At 39.7% G+C, this 22815-nt stretch overlaps 1 protein-coding gene and 1 pseudogene across 3 annotated transcripts in view; both read left to right on the forward strand.

Annotated features, from left to right (window-relative positions):
• Positions 1-22815, forward strand: part of Fbxl2 (F-box and leucine rich repeat protein 2) — a 72575-nt gene that overhangs the window by 26375 nt on the left and 23385 nt on the right. The window contains exons 2-4 of one of the 3 annotated variants that reach the window (XM_090351813.1): positions 18447-18501; positions 19198-19272; positions 19812-19877. Coding sequence is in view for 1 of the 3 variants with exons in the window: in XM_090351812.1 (XP_090207938.1) it covers positions 19890-19907 (18 nt within the window). In the remaining 2 variants the exon portion in view is untranslated. The other 2 variants (XM_090351812.1, XM_090351814.1) reach the window with 2 other exon arrangements.
• LOC150050051 (microsomal glutathione S-transferase 2 pseudogene) lies at positions 13230-14384 on the forward strand (annotated as a pseudogene).

Genomic DNA, 22815 nt, shown 5'->3' on the forward strand with positions numbered 1-22815 from the left:
TTGTTGTGCTTTGCATTTCTTTTATGATCAGAGATGTTGAGAATTTCTTTATGTGTCTATTGGCCATTTTTATTTTTTAACATTTTTTTGACGTTTTTTATTAAAGAATTTATTAACATTGATTTTTACATCATATTTCAAATGACATGTTTAACAAACGAGTGTTCAAGAAGGGAATCTCTATATACAATCACTGGCACTTAGTTTTTAGAACATAATCAAAATTAGGCTAAGGGTTTGTATATCATGGATACATATTAATTTATGAAATAAAACATTATATCTATAGAGTCATAGGGTTTTTTGTTGTTGTTGTTGTTGTTGTTGTTGTTGTTGTTGTTTTTTGCCAGTCCTGGGCTTCAGCTCAAGGCCTGAGCACTGTCCTTGGACTTTCTCAAGGCTAGAGCTCTCCCACTTGAGCCTCAGCACCACTTCCAGCTTTTTTCTATGTATGTGGTACCGAGGAATTGAACCCCGGTCTTGCAAGACAAGCAGTCTACCACTAGGCCAAACTCCCGGTGCCAGAGTCATAGGTTTTTATGCCTATGTAGTTGTGTTTATATTTCCAGTACCATGTCCATAGCATTGGGTATGCAAATATTGAGTCCTCGCTCTTGAACTGTTTTTTAATTTTATTTTTTATTGTCAGGGTAATGTATAAAGGGGTTACAGTTACATTTGTCAGGTCGTAGGTTCATTACTTCTCACACATTGATACCCCTTGCCATTTTCATTCTTTTAAGAAATCTTACCTCCTTTGCCCATTTATTAATTGGATGATAATGGATTGAGGGTTTAGTTTGTTGAGCTCTTCATATATTCTGGTTATTAGGCCTTGTATAGCTGTTAATTTTCGATTTGCTAAGCCCCTGGAATTATACTGAGAAAATTTCTGACTATGCCAATAAATTGTCATATTTCTCCTACATCTCCTTATACTAGTTTCAAGTTCTCAGGTCTTACACTGAAGTACTTGATCCATTTTGAATTGGTATTAGTACAAGGTGATAGATAGGGATCCAGTTTCAGTTTTCTCCAGATGGATATTCAGATTTTCCAACACCATTTGTTGAAGAGGTTGTCATTTTTTCCAAAATGTATTTTTGGTTCCCTTGTCAAATATTAGATCATTGTAGATATAACAGGTTTATTTCTTCATCTTCTAGTCTGTCCCACTGGTCTTCATTTTTAAAATTATCTTTAAGGAGTTATAAAAGAAGATTTCACTTGAACATGCATGTCAGTTTGTGAGTACAAGGCGTCTAGGTCCGTCTCACCTCTTTTATTCTTCTCCATCTTTTCCAACCCCACCCTTTCTGTCAGTTTCCCTAGTTCCATTTTCACATACATATGTTGAAAATTATGACTGTATTTTGTCTTTCCTCTCTTCATTTTGTCAGACTATAAGTTCATTGTTCAAAGGAGTTTTATCCTTGGGTCTATTTTTGTGCCAGACCAAGCTGTAATTATAGCTCTAGAGAAAAGTTTGAAGTCTAGAATTGTGATACCTCCAGAACTACTTTTAAAATTTTTCTTCCAGGATTGTTTTTGCAATTTGGGCCCTCTTGTGGTTCTGTATAAATTTTTGGATTATTTTCTCTATCTCAGTGATGAATAACATTGGAATTTTGGTGGGCATTGCATTGAATTTGCAGATTGCCTTTGGGAATATGGACATTTTCATGATATTCTGTCAATCCAGGAACATGGAAAGTCTTCTTCAGTTTCTTGAAAGTTGTTGTTATGCTAGTCCTGGGGTTTGAACTCACGGCCTGGCCATTATCCCTCAGCTTTTTTACTCAGGCTGCCTCTCAACCATTGAGCCACAGCACCCCTTCCACCATTTTGGTGTTTAATTGGAGATAGGAATCTCTGAGATTATGTTCTCCAACTGGCTTCAAGCCTCAATCCTCAGTGTTCAGCCTATTGAGTAGCTGGATTACAACAGGCCTAACCCACTGATTACAGGCCTGAACACAATTTATTTTTAGATAAACATGTTGTATATTGTATCTTACAACCATGCTGAAATACTTGATTAGTACTAATTGACTTTTGTGGATTTTTAGGATTTTCTGTATATAATCATGCTTATTTTTCCTTTGCATTCTGATTGCCCTAAACTCCTGGCCCATTTATTGCCATTTTTTATGAAAGGATAATAGAGTATAAAATACTTTCTATAGACTTAATGTTTTATTTCATAAATTAATATGTTTCTATGACATACAGACCATTAGCCTAATTTGGATTATGTTCTAAAAACTTAAGTCCCAGCGATTGTATATAGAGATTCCCTTCTTGAATACTTGTTTGTTAAACTTGTCATTTGAAATATGATGTAAAAATCAATGTTAATAAATTCTTTAATAAAGAAAATACTTTCTATTCCCGGGGCCAGGAATGTGGCCTAGTAGTAGAGTGCTTGCGTAGCATGCACGAAGACCCAAGTATGATACCTAGGTACCAAATACATTGAAAAAAAAAAGCCAGAAATGGTGCTGTGGCCCAAGTGGTAAAGTGCAGCCTTGAGAAAGCCTGAGAACAGCGCTTAGGCCCTGAGCTCAAGCCTTGGACTGGCCAAAATAAAAACAAAAAACTTCCTATTCCCTACTGATTATTCTGTATTAGTATCACTTATTCTGATCTAGTGTAAAACACAGAGAACTTAGTTTTTAAAATTACTGGGTAGTTTCAGCCCCATGCTGGTGGCTCACTGCTGTAATCCTAGCTAGTTAGCAGTCTGAGATATGGGGATCATGATTCAAAGCTAGCCTGGGAAGGAAAATCTGTGAGACTCATTTTTTTGTCTTGTCTTTTTTGGTACTGGGAATTGAACCCAAGACCTTGCACTTGCTAGGCGAATGCTTTGCCACTGAGCTACATCCCAGCCCTATGAGACTCTTTACCCTCAGTAAAAGCGTGCCTCAAGTGGCAGTGCACTAATTTTGAGTACAAAACAATAAGGGACAATTTCTAGGTCCTGAATTTAAGTCCCAGTACTGGCACACACAAAAAAATAAAGAGCATTTTCCCAATTTCTTCTCTTTTTCCCCCCCCAGGTTTTCTCAAACAATGATGAAGGCCTTATTAACAAAAAGTTGCCCAAAGAACTTCTCTTAAGGTAAGTAGAGATAAATTTTAGAGGAGGTGTTCAGGTTTGGTTGAGTCTGCAAGGTTCAAGACTATCTTCTTTCTCTGTGAGTTCATAGCAGGAAAAAGAGCCAGATTTAGCCTGACTTTTTATTTTTTCTTGTATAGAACACTGTTGAGCTTGTTGTTAATTTTATTTCCCTAACCCATAGTGCACAGTATGTTTATAACATTGATTTGGATTCTTTTGGTTCTGTGGTAAGTACTGTAGTTTCCAGTAGGTGCCCATGTTTGTGTATGAGTACATCATTGTAATGTAGTCGGTAATATAAGGCAGGATTACTGATCAAGTTGTGAGCTCCCGAAGTCAGACATTATATTTTTTTCTTTATATTTTTTTATTAAAGAATTTATTAACATTGATTTTTACATCATATTTCAAATGACAAGTTTAACAAACAAGTGTCCAAGAAGGGAATCTATATACAATCACTGGGACTTAGTTTTTAGAACTTAATCCAAATTAGGCTAAGGGTTTGTATGTCATAGAAACATTAATTTATGAAATAAAACATTGTCTATAGAGTCATGGGTTTTTATGTCTATGTAGTTATGCTTATATTCCCATTACCATGTCCATAGTATTGGGTATGCAAATATTGAGTCCTCGCTCTTGTACTCTTTGGATTTAATAGCCACATATTAAGGATACCATGCGCCTTTTGTTCCTTAGGTCTTGACTTGTCTCACTCTCGATTTGCTCTAGATTCATCCACTTCCCTGCGAATGCCATTATTTTATCTTGTCTGTTGGCTATGTAGAATTCCATTGTGTATATACACCACATTTTCTGTATCCATTCATCTGCAGTAGGGCATCTGGATTGTTTCCATCACCTGGCTATTGTGAATAGTGTAGAGATGAACATAGCTGAGCAGGTGGACTTACCATATCTTGGGTTATGATGTTCAGGGTAGATGCCCAGAAGTGGTATGGCGGGAACATAGGGAAGGTCTATTTTCAGTTCTTTAAGAAACCTCCACACTGCTTTCCAGAGTGGCTGAACTAGTCTACATTCCCACCAGCAGTGTAGTAGGGTTCCTTTTTCTCCACAATCCCGCCAGCAACTGTCATTGTCTGAGTTCAAAATCTTGACCATTCTTGTTGGGGTAAGGTGGTATCTTAGGGTTGTTTTTATTTGCATTTCCTTTATGACCACAGATGATGAACATTTTCTCATATGCTTTTCTGCCATTTTAATCTCTTCTTCTGATAAGTCTCTCTTTAGTTTTCTTGCCCATTTAGTGAATGGTTTGTTGGGTTTGGGGGGATTAGTTTCCTGAGTTCAACATTAGATGTTGTTTGAGAAATGGAGACAGGAGGTAAAAACTGGGAGACAGTAAGGGAAGTCGAGATATTGCCCCAAAAGTAATATATTATCTGCTAAAGTAATATATTATCTGCTGTGAAATGGTAACCCCTCTGTAAATACCTTAATAATAACAATTATGTTGGGTGCTGGTGACTCATGCCTATAATCCTAGCTACTTAGGAGGCTGAGATCTGGCTTTATGGTTCAAAGCCAGCCCAGGCAGGACAGTCCATGACACTCTTACCTCTACTTCACCACCAGAAAAGGAGAAGTGGTGCTGTGACTCAGCTGCCTTGAGCAAAAGAGCTCAAGGACAGCATCATGGCACTGGAGCCAAGACCCACCACTGACAAAATAACAGCAACAACAATTCACAATTTTTTTTATAAAGGGGTTTCAAAATGCAGAAAATGAGTGAAGTTGAATAAGTGATCTTAATGCTTAAATGCCATCAGTTCAAAATACTGATATATTTGTATCTGCTTTCAAGAAAGCAGAAAAGTGCCCTTTGTCCTTATTTTGTGGCATTATTAGATACACGGTAAATGTTATTTTCATTGTCATTTTACCAAATAACACTATGAACTAATAGTTGTTGACTCTTAGGCACTGTAGCTTTTCATATCCTGAGCTCATCCAAGAATCTTATTTTAGCTTTGGATTACATGGTAATCTTTGGCATTTCCTTGAAAGTGTCTTATCTCTGTATCCCACAAAACAAAGAAACAAGTTCTGTGATTAAGTAAGTTGGGAAGCTCTGGGTCAACAAAACTAATGTCATTAGCACAGAACTTAGAGAATAGGCATTGTACATGGTGGTGCCCCAGTTATGATAACTGTGGCATTCAGAGTGTTGACAATGGAACCTTTTCACTCTTCCACTGAAAATTGCTAGAAAATACTGTCATATAGTAAGACATACACCAGATGAGACCACTCCCTGCTTATACTTTTTTTTTTGTATGTTTGCCAGTACATTAGCTTGAACTCAGGGCCTTGTGCTCTTCCTTGACTTGCTAACACATAGCTGGTACTGTACAACTGAACCATGCCTCTAACCCATCTTTTTGCTTGTTAATTGAGGTGGAGTCTTTCTGACTTTATTTTTAAACATGGGCTGTTTGAACCTTGATCCTTTAGGTCTCAGCCTCCTTGGTAGCTAAGATTATAGGTATGTGCCAACAGTGCTGGCCAAATCTCATTTTAACATCTCAAGAAAGAGTGTAAATTGTGGTCAAATATTGAGAGTAATTGTGTCTCCTCTAGCTCACAATAGTTATCCTATAAATGCCACACATAGCCTTCTTTCATCCTTTCATCTTAAGTCACCAGCAGGGAGGCAACTTGGCTTCTTCATGGCAGTGATCACATTTGGGCCTTTGGGGGATTTCAGTTGTCATGACCTCATTCTGGTCACTTCACAACAAAGAAAACTAGCTGGGTGCTTGTGCGGTAATTCTAGCTAATCATTCGGGAGGCTGAGATCAGAGGATCACAGTTCAAAGCCAGTCTGGGCAGAACAAGTCTGTCTCTAATAAACCAGCAAAAAGGCCAGAAATGGATCTGTGGCTTAAGTGGTAGAATGCCATTCTTGAGCTGAAAAGTCAAATGAAGGTGTGAGGTTGAGTTCAAACCCCAGTGCTGGTACATACATATACGCACAGAGGAAGAAAGGAAGGGAAGGAGGAAAAAAAAGAAAAGATTAAAAAGGCAGCGAAAATAAAAGTTAAAAACAGTAATAGGATTGTGTGAAAATGATAAATCATTTTATTTCAATAAGACAGTTATTTGAGAGAATTTTCTTTGATATTATAGATGGTTTTAAACTAAATGGTGTCAAGGAATATATATACATATATATGTATATACATACATATATATGTATATATATGCCATACGAGCCTACAAGGCCTTGGCTAAACATAGGGAGGGTATTGGAAGTTGAAAGCAGTGTGCATGAGCTGTGGGGTGGACACATTGTCACAGTGCAGCTGTAGAGGTCACACTTCATGCAAGCCACATTGTGGGTTGTGTTCCCTAGAATTACATGTTGCGTCTAGCCTCAGTGTGAACATGCATGTGTCTAGCACAGGCCTCAATTTGCCGTGTGAATATTCATTTTGAATTTGGGGAATCTTAACCAGCTTCAGGCAGCCAATTTATGAGTCATTAAGCGCTAGCAATGAGTAAACCACCTTCTCATGGGTACTGCCTCCACGTGTGACTCACAGTTGCTAACTGAATATTTCCCCTTGTGGTAGGGTTAGCTTCTGGACTCATCCATGGAATAGCTTCTATCAATTGATACCCCCCCCCCAAAAAAAAGAAATTAAATCACTTTCTACGGTTGTGCTGTTTTGGAACTGCACCATTAGACATTTGTATTGTTTTGAAGATCCATGGTGATGTCCACTGCTAAGAATGCTGCTTAGCCAGCAGCATGGCCTAGCGGTAGAGTACTTGCCTACCATGCACGAAGACCCAGGTTCGATTCCTCGGTACCACATACATAGAAAAAGCTGGAAGTGGTGCTGTGGCTCAAGTGGTAGAGCTCTAGCCTTGAGAAAGCCCAAGGACAGTGCTCAGGCCCTGAGCTCAAAGCCCAGGACTGGCAAAAAAAAAATGCTGCTTATAATTTTGAAATCATGATAGAAGGCTTCAGACCTAGATCATTTTTCTGAAAGAAGTACCATTTCAGAACAACAGTTCATAACGTATCTTTCTATAGGCATGCATTTCCACTTCTGTTCTTAGTTTGGAATCTGTAAGGGCAGGTTAAAATATAATGTACCACCATGACAAGTGTTTGACAACTTGTAAATCTCAAAATTAACTCTCACTGTCCATGATATTTTAGTTCAACTTTTATCTACTTGCTGCCATTAAATCATAGACTTTCCATTCACAGTAAGAATAGCTCTCCTTTCATGCTACCTTCCCCCCCCCTTTTTGTCCCCTCTCTCTTTTTTTTTTTTGTGATGGTACTGGGAATTGAATTCAGGGCCTGGGCACTGTCTCTTAGCTTTTTTGCTCAAAGCTGGTGCTGTACTCCTTGAGCTATAGCTCTACTCCTGGTTTTTTTGGGTGCTTAATGGAAGAAAACATTCTCAGACTTTTCTGCTTGGATTGGCTTTGAACTGTGATCTTCAGATCTCAGCTTCCTGAGTAGCTAGGATTACTGGTGTGAACCACTGCCACCCAGTCCTGCTACCTTTTTAACCAAACTTTGAAGTTTGAAGCAGGCTGCCTATGCAGCCATCTCCACAATACTTAATTCTACCACAGGGCACGCCACGTTTCCCATCTCAGAGACCTTCACTCCTGATTATTTTCTGCTCAGGTAAATGATGCCCTCAGATTGTTGGTCTTCATAGTTTTTGTACTACAGCCTTCCTTGTGATAATGATGAATATTCATTCTGATCTCCCTTCGCTCCCACTTCAGCAGTCGCCAAGTTCTCTGATGTTATAATTGTCATATGTGCTCACAGTCAAGGCCACGTTCTCTTTTTCCATCTTGACTACATCTGTGTCCGCCCTCTTAACGTTTACTAGTAGTCTGGATCACATGAAGTGGAGCCTCAGCTTCTCCACTGGGACCATCAACAAAGACAACCTAGAATAATGTGCTGCTTTTCATCTCTTTACTCTCACTTTTTTTTTTTTTAGGCAGCGTCTTGCTTTGATATCCCACACAGGCTTTGAACTCACGATTCATCTCATGATCTACTGCCTCAATCTCCTAAATATTGAGATTACTGGTGTTACCCACCACCTCCAACCTTCCACAATTTATTTTGAATTTGCCATAATTGTCTGATTATTGCTGACCTTAAGAATGTTTACTGTCATTCACAAATCCCATCTTGCCTATTTTTAGATTGTTGCTGAATCAATTCTATAATTTTACCTTTTCTACCCAGTTTCTATGCATAAACTAAAGGTGCCAAGTTCTTTCTGCCCTTTGAACTCACACAGCTTAACATTTGCTTTTCCTGAGGAGTCAGTTATATACTGATTTTAATGATGGGAATATTGGTTGTAATCTATATTGGTAGCATAGATTGTCTTACTGTCTACATCACTATTGTCAATATTATTTTCAGAGCCAAGTTTTCTGAGTTGAGAATTCAGTCTTATTTATTAGTGTGTACCTTTAGTTACTTTATTGACCTTAATTTTCCCCTCTATAAAATGGGAATTGTAATAGTTTTGGGGGGGCTGTTGCCAGTCTTTTGTGTACTGCATATTTAATAAATACTATTAGGAGATGATGCTTGTTTTATTGGAAATAATTGGTAAACTGTCTTAATATGGATCTGAATATAAGCTAGTGCTAAAATCATGTCAGTAAAGAACATGATTATTATGAAAGTTTCATGAAGCCTTCATTTTATCCAGCTGGACCCATTCAATTTCAACGGAATTTGGACCCTATCATCTTAAGCCAGCAGATTGGTATGGTGGGGGGACATACACATAATTACTTCGTATTGTGAAGAAGTTCTGTTGGAAGGAATCATTCTTCTGTGGAAGGATGACTTGCTTGGGTTGATTGGCCTAAAGCTCATCTTGTAAATTTTAATATAATTGCATTTGGCCTTAATTATTTTCTATTGTGGTTGCTTTCACACGTTAAAAGTCAAGTGCAGACACACGTTGTCTTCAGGTATCTCCTCTACTATGTCTCTTCTGGGAGGGATTAGCTACACCTGAGGTGACAGGGGGACAATGCTCCTGTTAGTGATAGGAATAGTGAGAGAAACTTCTCGGAGACCCAGTTACAAAAATCAGATCCCCACTGTTTCCTTTTTAGGTTCCTGGCTATATGACCAAAGTAAGTGTTCACCGTGTGTCCTGGCTTGGTGAGGGAATGCTGGATTGCCTCCACTGAACTTTGTAGTTCTGGGTGGTTAAAAAAGAGAGCTCCACTTCCTTTGATGGTTTTAATAGTTGAGTTTGCCATTGTAAATAATAAAATGAAAGTACATTTTCAAAATGTTCTTGAGTTTGCAAGCCAATCTCATGAGTGAAAAGTGAAAATAATTGTGGTTTTTTGCTAGAGTGTCAGAGATAGCCTAGTTCTATGTGTAAGTGTGGGTGCCTGGGGAAAGTCTGGTTAAGGGACTGTTACTGTGTGGATGTCATTCAGTGCATGTTCTTGCCTGCTGGTTACTTTCAGGGCTACTTTAAAGGGCTACAACCTCTACCTCTCGCTATCTGTGATGTCTTCTGCTTTATATATGCCAGGGGAGCACATCAGGCAAGATGCTTTTAGGGGGACACACATTAATTTCAAGCTTAAACATCTATGTAGATTTTTCTTTTTGTTCAATTCTTTTTTTCTTGGGGGTGGGAGTTTGGCCTAGTGGAAGAGTGCTTCCCTAGCATGCATGAAGACCCAGGTTCAATTCTTTGGTACCACATACATAGAAAAGCAGAAAGTGGAGCTGTGGCTCAAGTGGCAGAGTGCTAGCCTTAAGGAAAAAGTTCAAGCCCCAGGACTGGCAAAAAAATTAAAAATCAATTAATTAAATTATTTTTTCATTTTTTCTTTTTCCTTGTCTTAGACAATGTGGTTACAGTCAGATGTAGAAATGGATAGGGTTCTTTCTCATTGTTTCTGTCTGCTGCTATAAACTATTTTAGGGTTGGTACCTAAGTCTAAAAATGCAATCAGATTTTGTAGATTTTTGTTACTGTTCAATGAAGTAGCCTGAAACACACTAACCCTGTTCCCCAAATAGAAAGGGCAGGACCTAGATACTTTACACCCCAAGTCTTCACTCTATAGTTATGTGAGTGATCTGTTTATTTCAGAACTGTGAATTCAGTAGTTTGTTCCAGGAAAGGGTAAAGTGACATCTCATTATATTTTTTGGTTTCAGTTCCTCAGACTTCTAGTAATGTTGAACATTTGTTCATATTTGTTACATGTAACTGTGAAATGAAATTTGTTGTCCAGATTTTTTTTTGCTATGAGTTACTGTATCTTGTTGATTTATATGATTTCTTTACTTTTGCAGTACCATTTTTGCATTGTTAGTAATATGCATCTAGCAAGTATTTTCTCTTTTAGTGTTGGAACCAAGGTGTGTGTGTGTGTGTGTGTGTGTGTGTGTGTGTAAGAGATCAAGATGGAACCCAGAGCCTCATGCATACTAGGCAAGTTCCCAACCCCCATCCCTTTATTAAGGATTTTTGTTTTTGAGGTGGGGAGCCTTAATAAGAAAGGCACTTATTGGGTCGTCACTGTACTAGAGCCATACCCTTACTTCTTTTTTGTACTATCTCGAGATAGGCTTGCTTTATGTCCAACGGTCCTGAACTGTAGTTTGCTCTTCCATTTGTGCACACACCACTGCACCCAGACAGTGGTCAAAACAGAGTCTCACAAAGTTTGTTTTGTTAAATCTGGGCTGGCCTTGAACTGTGATCTGCCACTCTTTGCCTCCCAAATAAGATGGCTTATAGGACTGAGCCACTATATCCAACTTGGGGTTTTTTTGAGACAGTTTTGGTAGGTCGCCCATGCTGACCTTAAACTGTGTTCTTCCTCCTCAGTTTTTCAAGTGTTAGGGTTGCAGGCAAGCATGTGCCAGTCATTTAGCCATTTTTTGATAACCAGACGCATTTTGTGAAGTCAAATGTATTTTGACTTTTTCTTTTTGTCAGTCATGGGGCTTAAACTCTGGGCCGGGCACTGTACCTGAGCTCTTCAGCTTAAAGGGCTCAAAACAGCACCATTTCTAGTTTTCTGATGGTTAAATGGAGATAAGAATTTCACAGACTTTTGCACCCAGGCTGGCTTTGAGCCATGATCCTCAGATCTCAGCCTCCTATGTAGCTAGGATTACAGGTGTGAACCACCAGTGTCTGGTTATTTTGACTTTTTTTCTCCTCTTTTTGTCTCATCTGTCTCTTTGTGCAAATACTGGGGCTTGAAATCAGGACCTGGGTGTTGCCCTTTACTTTTTTTGCTCAAGGCTGGCCTCTACTACTTGAGTGACAGTTCCACCTCCACCTTTCTAGTGATTAAATGGAGGTTAGAGTCTCTTGGACTTCCCTGCCTAGGGTGGCTTTGAACTTTAATCCTGAGGATCTCAGCCTCCTAAGTAGCTAGGATTCCAAAGATTAGCCACCAGTCTACATTTTCCTATGCTTAATTAAGCAATTTTCCCCTAATTTCGAGATAGTGTTGTACTGCAAACTAGAAAGCTGATTTTGATTTTTTATCTCCATGTTATTGGTCTTTATTTTTAATTTTTCTTTTTGCCAGTCCTGGCTTGAACTCAGGGCCTGAGCACTGTCCTTAGACTTTCTAAAGGCTAGCGCTCTACCACTTGAGCTATAGCACTACTTCCAGCTTTTTCTATGTATGTGGTACTGAGGAATCAAACCTGGATCCTCATGCATGCTAGGCAAGCACTCTACCGCTAAGCCAAACTCCTGGCCCAATCTATGGTACTGATTTTTTATTTTTTTTGTTTGTCATGGGGCTTGAACTCTGGACCTGGGTGCTATCCCTGAGCTCTTCAGCTCAAGGCTACTGCCCTACCCCTGGAGACTCAGCACCACTTCTGGTTTTCTAGTGGTTAAGTAGAGATAAGAGTCTCCTGGTCTTTAGAGCCCTGGCTGGCTTTGATCCTCATATCTCAGCCTCCTGAGTAGCTGGGATTACAGGCATGAGCCACTGAGCCTGGCTATGGTATTAATCTTTATAAGAAAGGAGTCTTCTGTTGGTCTTCTTTTCTGCTAGACTATTATTTTCCTAGATCTTATTGGACCATTCTTCCCCTGAAGAAATGCTATGTGAGTCTGTTTCTAGAGTCTGTATTCTATTTTGCTCATTTTCTATATGAGCAAAATATTTGCTCATTTTCACATATTTAGTGAGGCATGTGCTTTTGTTTTTGTTTTGAGTGACTGTATATATCAGTTTATTTCTTTGAAATCTTTATGTGATTTAGTAAGCCGTATAAAATTTTTTTGGTTATCAATGTTCATTTCCTTTTTTTTTTTACATTTCTTTTGGTGCTAACTAGGGTTTGAACTCAGGGTGTTAAGCTCAAAGATTCAAAGAATAAGTTTTACCACATGGATCATGCCTCCAGTTCTTTTTGGTGGTTAATTGAAAATACATATCTTGATCTGTGCAGGCTAGCCTTGAACCTAGATCTTAGCCTTCTGAATAGCTAAGACAACAGGTGTGAGCCATTAGCACCAGGCCTTTGTTTTACTTTTAGTTCCACTTCCAGCAGCTTTCTAACTGTGGTATCTTGGCCTAAAAGGTGGTGGTTTTGAGAGTTTATAGCTAGATATGGTGGTTCATGCCTGTAAGTTATCCCAGCGACTTGGAGGTAGAGTCACTCCTGCCTCATTAGTTCAAGACTAACCAAGACCTTACTCAAAAGACAAATAATAATAATATAAAAAGGCTGGAGGCCTCACTCAAGTAGTAGAGCACAAGGTGCCAAGTTCAAACCCTAGTAGAGCAATTAAAGAAAAAAGAATTTACATAGTCCAGAATACTCCAGCCTCTTTTAGAAATTTGAGATTACATGTTTGCTCTACCAGCACTCTGCTTTCATCCATACTTTGTAGATGAAGAATCCTAAGGCTCAAAGGTCAGATGACTTCATCATGATCCCGTAGCTGGCCAGAACATATTTGGACTTTAAAGGGCATGTGTACATTTGAATTACAGCCTGTTCAAAGCTCATCTTTCTGAACATTTATTGCTCTTTAGAGAAAAAAATCGCAGAATGTTGTCATCTCATGATTTTCCTAACATCCCAGAAATTCACATTTATTTATCTTTAATGGCTAAAACACCTATTACAACTTACAGCTCTGGAGCTGGAACACAGACCCTTATGCAGGTAAGGCAAATATTTTACTAAGTCACCCCACCCCGTAGTGAACTTTAATTCTGAAACCCTAAGCCCATACAGAAATGGGGAGGGGGGAGGAGATGAGGGAGGGAATGAGGGAGTGAGTGGGATCACAGTCCAGGCTAGCCTAGGCAAAAAGGGAGACCCTATCTCAAAAGTAATGAGTATACATCTGTAATCCTAGCTACTCCAGGAGGCTGAGATCTGAGGATCGTCATTTGAAATAAGCCCAGGCAGGAGAGTGCAAGAGACTATCTCTAACCATTAAAAAAAGCTAGAACTCTATTAATCACAACAAAAAATCAATTAAAAAAAGAGCTAGGAGTGGAGCAGGACTTAAGTGTAGGATGCTAAGTGTTTGCCTTGAGCATAAAAGTTCAAGGACAGCTCCCAAGCCAAAATTGCCAAAATAAAAAATAACCAGTGCATAAAAGGGCTGAGAGTGTTAGGAATTTTCCCCAAAATGTATTTTAACTTGTGACTCCGCTCCAATTCAGCCGAACTCTATAAGGATTATGAATGAGCAGATACTAAACATAACCTTCAGTGGAAAGGGCTTTCACTCCGGAAATACCAAGCTATAATAAAATTATTCCACAGTCACCTAGTTCCAGAACCGGACTGTCCTCAAGATGGCAGAGAGTGCAGTTCCGCTTTGTCTCCTTTGTCTCTGCCCATCAGCAAAGCTATTTTGCTTTGCAGATTGGGAGGACACGGCTGAAGTAGAAGATAGCAACCCAAGCAGTCATGGAGTTACTGGAGCTTGAGAGACTATTTCGTGCCCAACAGAATTGTGGGGAGCTTTATCCTGAATTCATCATAACACTGTGGGTGGCTAAATGGTATTTCAACCATGTTGATGCGACTTGTCTGGGTCTGGCCTACATTTATGCTCGGCATAAGTACTTCTGGGGATCTGCAGAGGCTGTTGAGAAAAGGATCACTGGGTTCCAGTTGAGCCTGGGGATTTTGGCCTTGCTCACGGTCCTGGGTGCCTTGGGGATTGCCAGTACCTTTCTGGCTTAGTACTCAGCCTCCATCTTGCCAAGAAACCTAGGTGACATTTCTAGGTCTCCTTTCTGTCATGCTTGCCTTCTGAAGGAAACATGCTGCTGTTTGCTAAAAAAAAATTTAAGAAAAAAAAATTATTCCACATTCTTCACTATTCAGTCTAACCTGAGACACACAAAGGATCAGAAATGAGAATATAGTCCATTGATAACGTTGTTATTGGAGTTGATACATGAGCACTAAAACAGCTGTTACAAAGCTGGGAGCAAGTGGCTCACATCTGTAATCTTAATCAGAAGGCTGAGCTCTGAGGAACCCTGGTCACAGCCTGAGCAGGAAAACCTGTGAGATTCTTATCTCCAATTAACTACCTAAAATGTTGGAAATGGAGCTGTGACTCAAGTGGTAGAGTGCTAGTCTTGAACACAAAAGCTCAGGGACAGCACCCAGGCCCTGAAACGCAAGTCCCAGGACAAGCACAAACAACAACCATGACAAGTTAAGTTCTTACGGATTCGTGAGAAAATTTACAGGAAATGGCTGTTAGAATAAGTGAAGAGATTAGAAATTTGAGAGATACTTGAAGACTCTAAAAATTCAAGTGTAATTTCTGCAATTTTCTTATTTTTATTGTTCTAGGTTCTACCACTGAGCCATGCTTCAGCACAGATTCTTAGGCTAATAAACTCTTATATGTCATACTGAAAGAAGTGCTAGATATATGACATTGTGCATTTGTAAGATATATAAACCTAATTGTACAAAACATGAACTTTGTAAACTGTGGACTTTAGTTATTATATCGGTAATGGTTCATTCAAACAGATGTGCCATACTGAAGCAATATGTTAATAAAAAAATGGGAGGGACATATATGGTGACTCTACCACTGTTCTTGTTTTAAATAAAAATTTAAAGGGCAAGGTAAGCATATGTTAAAGGGTGTTAAAATCATGCATAACAAAACTGAGTGGTTTTATTGTAAACTAATTGAAAAGGCAGGAAGACTACCTATAACAAATGCAATCAGTGATTGAAGAGTGATAGTTGTTTCTTCATGGTGGAAATCATAAGATGACCGTCATTACCAGTTGTGTTTACCATGTACTAGAGATGATTATCACTACTGCAAGAATAAGAAATACAAAGCATAATTGCTAGAAAGGAAGAAAAATGTCAATATTTACAAAATTGGTGAAATAAATAGGTGAGAAATACAGGTTATATATATTACAACAGTTAGAAAATGACACTTTTAAAATATTCCATTTTCATAGCAACAACATGAAATAATGAAGACTATATAAAATAAGTAAGGTACCTACATGAAAAACTACAAAAATACCATGAAGAAATTAGCTGGATGAGGAGACGCATACATTGTTTCTAGATTGAAAACTTAATGTTGTGATAATCTCAATTCTGTAAGTTCAATGTAATCCCAGTAAAAGTTTCAGAAGTTTTTTTGCCCAAAGTTGATATGCATGTTCTACAACTTAATTGGAAATTCATTTTTCATCAATGAATTTGAAGGGTTTTACATAACCAGATTTTGAAACTTGCTGTAAAGCTTCACAATTAAAACAGTACCTGCTGGTATGAAAGTGGACAAATGGACTAATGGAGAACAGATAGTCTGGAAGTACATCTAACCACACATTTCCCGTGCACAGGTAAACCCTGCTGCTTCATGCACATAAGAATAGTATTCTTTCAGTAGCTAGTCATCCATGTTTTGTCATTCAGAGCCTTCATAAAGAGTCAGATTTGTCTAGGCTTCAGTTTGGCAGTTCGAAGTGTCATGCCTATTTGAAAGTGTAAATTATTCACTTTGGGGAGGGCAGTAATGAAAACACCGCAAGCAACATGCTCATTAAGGGATCATAAAATTGAGAGGTAAGCCTGAGATGAGCATGAGACATCGTACCTCTCCTGCTGGTTCTGGTGTGCCACTTGTTAGTTCTGGTGTGTCTTTGTATGTGAGTATCTTGCTTCACTTAGGTTTTTTTTTTCCAGCCATATAAATGGTACATGAAAACTGCTTTACCGGTGATGACAAGGGAACATGTAGTTCAAGGGAGTGTATGCAGTGGTCGTGGGATTGGGCTCTTGAGCCCTCCACACTACCTGCGTAGTCAAATCCTATCTCTGTTCTTTCTGTCTGTGTGGCTCGGGCTCTAAGCTCTGTGTCTATCTGTGCAATGGAGATAATAGTACACACATGATTGTGTTGCACATGCTGTCCCGTAGACTGCCACTGGCACATACTGCTTCTTCCCAACCACCATGGTGGTTACTGTAAGCTGAGAAACTTGAGATTTCTCCATGGTGGCCCAGAGGATTTTCCAGGGAAATTTAGAAACTCCTTCTACCTTTTCCTTACATCTTAGAACTCAACCCCAGCATGAAATGTGATTTTCTGTACCTGCCTTGTTCCCAGGCTTGGTTGACTCAGCAGTAGTCAGCTGTGGCTGCTTGAGGAATAGGCATGTGGCAGGGAAGAGAAGGCGGCCAGTGGGGCAGGGCATTATGTTAGGAAAGATACGTTCCCTAGAGACAGTGTAGACATGTAGTGCAATACACGTATCTCAGCCTCTGGCGTCTCATGCACCCAGGTCCACTAAACCTTCTCAGGCCCTTGTGGTGTCTCTGTCACCTGCTGTCCACTGGTGCTGAGGGGGGGAGGGCCACCTGTGAGTCTCTGGTCCCGTGATGGTGCTTAGGGGAACACATTGAAGCCTCCATTTCTGTTACTCCCAGTCTGGGCCTCTTAGCTCACTACTGGTTGTTACTTGGAAGAACTTGGACTTTCTAGGTGGCCGATGGTCATGTCACCCCTCTCCCACTTCCACATGCAGGCACAGCCTTACATTTACCTTCCAGGACTACCAGAGTCGAGACAGAGCTGTCCCGGGCTTTATCCACCTACTTCCTCACAGAGGAGCTGCTCTTCGCTCTGAGCCACAGCTGCACAGCACTGAGGCCATGTACACATCCCCACTCCACAGGTGGCTGGTCTTCCCCCAGGAAGCCTGAATGGTGTCGGGCGGCTTCTTGCTTGCTGTACTTTGCTCTCATCTAATGCGACTTCTTGAATTTTGTCAGGAAATCCAGTCACATAAACATGAAGCCAATCGGTGAATTCTTTTTAACCAGGTGAACAAGTACATCCAACCATGTGGTTATCATCCCAGCCTTTTTTTTTTTTTTTTTTTTGACAGTCCTAGAGCTTGAACTTAGGACCTGGGTTCTGTCCCTGAGCATTTTCACTCAATATTAGTATTCTACCACTTGAAGAATAGCTCCACCAACACTTTTTTGGGGAGGAGGAGTAGCTTATTGGAGATAAGAGTCATGGAGTTTCCTGCCCTGGCTGGCTTTGAACCACAGTCCTCAGATCTCAGCCTCCCAAGTATCAGGATTACAGGTATGAAACACTGGTACCCAGCTTTTTTCAACCTTTAGAAACTATGTTACTTGAGATTCAAACATACCTACCACCAAAAGAGGAATGTATGAGCCATGTGTTGGAGACATTGACATGGGAAGGACTTAGTTCCCCTCAGCCCATGCCTGGGAACTAGGCTTGTCCATTTCCTTTTTTTTTTTTTTTTTTTGGTCATGGGGCTTGAACTCTTGTCCTGGATGTTGTCCCTGAGCTCTTCAGCTCAAGGCTACCGCCCTACCCCTTGAGCCAAAGTACCACTTGCCCAGTTTTCTAGTGGTTAATTGGAGATAAAATCTCCAGGACTTTAGTGCCCTGGCTGTCTTTGAACCATGATCCTCAGATCTCAGCCTTCTGAGTAGCTAGGATTACATGTGTAAGCCATCACACCCAGTTTGTCCATTTCTTAGAAGAAAGAAAATAAAGGTTTAGTGAGTTCTGTTTTAAGAGGATTTTCATAGTGTATCTAAAATGATGAGAACATTCAGACATTTAATATTTCACAGTAGTGATATAAAATTATTGTTTACTTGTGTGTTACAAATTAAGGAATCTTACATACCCAGATGGTGCTTTAGATTGCATCTTTCAATGAAATGTTAATACCATCTCTTTTTTCCCCTTCTTTCTAGAATCTTTTCCTTCTTGGACATAGTAACTTTGTGCAGATGTGCACAGATTTCCAAGGTATGCACTATTTTTAATATACAAAAGTTTATTAGATTAAAGATGAGTTTTAGTTTATTACCTTTTATAATGAATATAATGCAATGTTAGCATACTGTATGCTTGATTAAGTTGATATATATTAGGAATAATAATTTAGCCAGGCGCTGGTGGCTCATGCCTGTAATCCTAGCTACTCAGGAGGCTGAGGTCTGGATCATAGTTTGAAGCCAGCCAGAGCAGATCAGTCAGTGAGACTCTTATCCCCAAATAAACTACTCAGAAGAAAAACTAGAAGTGGTGCTGTGGCTCAAGTGGTAGAGCGCTATCCTTGAACACAGAGAGGCTCAGGGACAGCGCCTAAGCTCTGAATTCAAGCCCCAGGACTGGTAAAAAAAAAAAAAAGGATAAAAATTTTGAAATAGGGACAGGAGTTTGGCCTAGTGGTAGAATGCTTGCCTAGCAGCACCCAGGTTCGATTCCTTGGTACACATACATAGAAAAAAGCTAGAAGTGGTGCCGTGGCTCACGTGGGAGAGTTCTAGCCTTGAGAAAGCCCAAAGCCAGTGCTCAGGCCCCAGAGTACAAGCCCCAGGACTGGCAAAAAAAAAAAAAAAAAAAAAAAAAAAGGAAATAAAGGTTGAATCAGTACTTTAAAGGGCGTAATACTTATCTTTTTTTACTCTTATCCCTCTTCTTTTTTTTTCCACCTCCTAGGCTTGGAATGTCTTGGCCCTTGATGGAAGCAACTGGCAAAGAATAGATCTCTTTAACTTTCAGACAGACGTTGAGGTAAGGTAGTGAACTTAAGCTTATACAAAAGACTTGTAAAAGGAAATGTAAATGTTTCTCCCTCTCAAGCCTGAATTTTATCTTGCTACATTTAGACTTAATAAACTGCCAAGGTGGGACACAGGATAACCTGGAAGATATTTACATACATTTATTGTATTTTTTATTTATGTTTATTTTTTATTAAAGAATTTATCAACATTGACTTTTACATCATATTTCAAATAACAAGTTTAACAAACAAGTCATATATTGTATTTTTTAAAATCAGTAACATTGCATGCCCCCCTTTACATTTTACTAGTCAGCTGTTTAGAGCTTCACACCTGCACCACTAAATACCTGTGGAGGCCTTTAACCTTTAGGAGACTTGACAAATATTTACTGATCTGAAAGATCCTCTAGGAATTGCAAATTCAGCATTGAGAGTGGAGCCAGGATGGAAGCACAGGCCCAGGAGTGAGGCTGGGGATGCAGTGCCACCCAGCTCGGCCACTTGGGCTGTGTAATCTTAGTGTGCTTCTGTTTTATTATTGCAGAATAAAGAAGCAAAGTAAGGGCCAGCATGCCTATAATCCCAGCTGTTCAAAAGATGAAGATTGGAAGTATGTGGTTGGATGCCAACCTGGACAAAAGTTAAGATCCCAGCTCAAACAGTAAACTGATTGTAATGATATGTGCTTGTCATCACAGCTAAGCCAGATGCTATAGATAAGATTGAGATTGGCGTCCAGCACCCCTACTAAAGCAAAAAGACAAAAGCTGGAGGTATGGCTTAAGTGATACAGCATCTGCCCAGCAAGTATGAGGCCCTGATTCACACCCTAGTAAGACCAAAAATACTTAAAGCCTTTTAGCATTCCAGAATTCTACTATACTTACCTGGAAATACATAAATATTTCTGTTTCAGAGATAAGAACCAGATTAGTGAGGAAAGCTTTAAATAACAATATTTAATAAAAATAATTTTACATCAATTTACTGTTAAATGCCAAATTTCTAACTAGCAAGGGGAGCAGGGGCGGGGGAAGGTTACGTAGCGTTGTCTAGAGTATTGGTCTAAGGATCTTGAGATAATATTTATTACCTGCTCAGTATTATATCTATATGTAACCTTACTCATCTTTAGTTCAACCAATTCAGTTACAGTAGTGAAATTGCTTTTTTTTTCCTTTATGGACACAGAGTATCCCTCTGTAGCCTGGCCTGGCCTGGGCTCTCCCTCAACTTCCCCAAATAGCTGAGATTGTAGGTGTAGATCGGCATACTCAGTCTTCTTGGAATTGCGTCATAATTCAGTCACTCATGCAGTATGTTTTATCTTTCAAATAGATAAGAACATGCTAAGAGTCTAAACAGTTCCCTGCTACTTACCTCATTTGGCATTCCATAGAAGAACCCGTGACCAGTAATGGTGGCCCTTTACCTCTCCTCTAGTTTAAAAGACCCTGATCCCCACTCAAACCCAGTAGAGCAAGCACTTTTAGCACATGGGACAGCACAAGGTTTTTCCACAGTTGATTTGGAATTCTCTCATTCCTCTCTTGTGTGGTACTCCAGGAACTAGAGGACTCAGGCATGTTCTGGAAAGACAAAATTTTGATTGTCCCAGAAGTAGGTACTCAATAAGGCTGTCACCAGACTGAACAGCATTGTGTTGGGCTGTGGCTCACATGGCAGAGTGCTTGCTCTGTATATACAAGAGGCTGGGTTCAATCCCCAGTACCACCAAAACTAAAAGAGGCAATGATGGGGGCTGGGAGTTTGGCCTAGTGGTAAAGTGCTTGCCTAGTATGCACGAAGACTTCAGTACCACATACCTTCAAAAAAAGCCAGAAATGGGGCTGAGGCTCAAGTGGTAGAGCTCTAGCCTTGAGAAAGTTCAAGGACAGTGCTCAAGTCCCGAGCTCAAGCCCAGGAATGGCAAAAAAAAAAAAAAAAAAAGAGGCAATGATGGATGACATGCAGACATGTCAGTGTTCTGAATCAGTCAGTGAAATTCTTCTGCAAACTGATCATCTCTTAAGTCTTTGTTCACTGGGTGAACTTAATGATAGTGAAAGGAATGTTAAATTCTAAAAATGTTATTTCTAACTAGCCATAACTATCATAATTCTGACAAAAACTTGGCAGAAGTTCTCAGTGATGCTTAATGTCTCCCCAGTTTTGATGTTTTTCCTCCGAAAATATGTGGCTTTTGGAAAGCATATGAAGAACTAATACATTCAGATATTGAAAATACTATTTTCGCTGGGTCCTGGTGGCTCATGCCTATAATCTTAGCTATTTAGGGAGCTGAGATCTAAGCATTACAGTTCAAAGCCAGCCTGGGCAGGAAAAATCTGTGAGGCTCTTATCTCCAAATAATGACCAAAAAGCCAGAAGTGGAGCTGTGGCTCAAGTAATAGAATGCTCATTTTGAGCAAAATATCTCAGGGGACAGTGCCCAGACCCTGAGTTCAATCCCCAGTAATGGCATAAAAATGTACATTTCAAAAATATAGCATTTTTGAAAGGGGGACCCTGAGTTCAAGACCCAGGACTGGCACACATGAACACAAAAATAGTATTTTGAGCTATGGGCACTGGTGTCTCACACTTAGTCCTAGCTGCTGGAGAATTTGAGATCTTAGGATCACTTTTGAAGACAGGAGGAATGTCTCTGGGACTATTTGCCTTCAGTTAACCGTCAAAATGCCAGAAGTGGAGCTGTCCCAGCTTAAGAGGTAAAAGCTAACAGTGTCCAGGTTCTAAGTCCAAACACCAATACTTGCAAAACAAACCACATTTCATGCAAAAATCACTATCTTATATATTAATTGATGGCAGAATTTTAACTGAGTGCTAGCTTCCAGCCACCGCTATGCATTCATAATATATGAAAGGAGAGGCCAGTTTATGGTTTGCTAGTTGTTTAAGCAATCCCATGTAAAATCTGGATTAGTGACTTCAGGGCTCAGTCGGGTTTCATTATGTTTAATTTACTTTTTGGAAAAGCACATTAGTCAATCCAGGTTGAATTCTGAATCAAGGGCTGAAGCCCTCACAGCCTTTAAACAGGTCCATCTAGTAGCTTAGCCTGGGAAGCATTCTGTGGCTGAACAAATGGTCTGAAGTCCAACTTTTCCAAGAAAATGGGATTAATAAAGTCTGAGAAGAGAGAAGGTAGCTGAGAGGATGAACATGCCAACACCACTTACTGTGTGCCAGCAATGTTCAGGGAACTTTGTATAAATGAATATTAACTCTTCTCAGAAACGACAAATTGAAGACGCTGAGGGTACAAAGGTTGAGTAACTTACCAAAGTCCCTCACCTATTAGGCTGTGTAGGTGCTTTCAACGGTGGTTGTATGACTAGTACAATTCCAAGAGAAGGCAGAATATAGTGTGCAGTGACAAGGGCTCATTGGAGTCTTTCGTTCAGCCTCACTCTGTGCTTCCTATGTCTGGTTTCTCTGAGGTCAGGAATTTCTAAGCCTTCCAAAATTTTACATCTGTGGTCAGTCTTCATGGTTATTAAAAAACAATAACAAAATGATAG

This window comes from Megascapheus bottae, chromosome 18 (genome assembly GCF_031878675.1).
Source record: "Megascapheus bottae isolate mThoBot1 chromosome 18, mThoBot2.hap1, whole genome shotgun sequence".
Classification (NCBI taxonomy): Eukaryota; Metazoa; Chordata; class Mammalia; order Rodentia; family Geomyidae; genus Megascapheus; species Megascapheus bottae.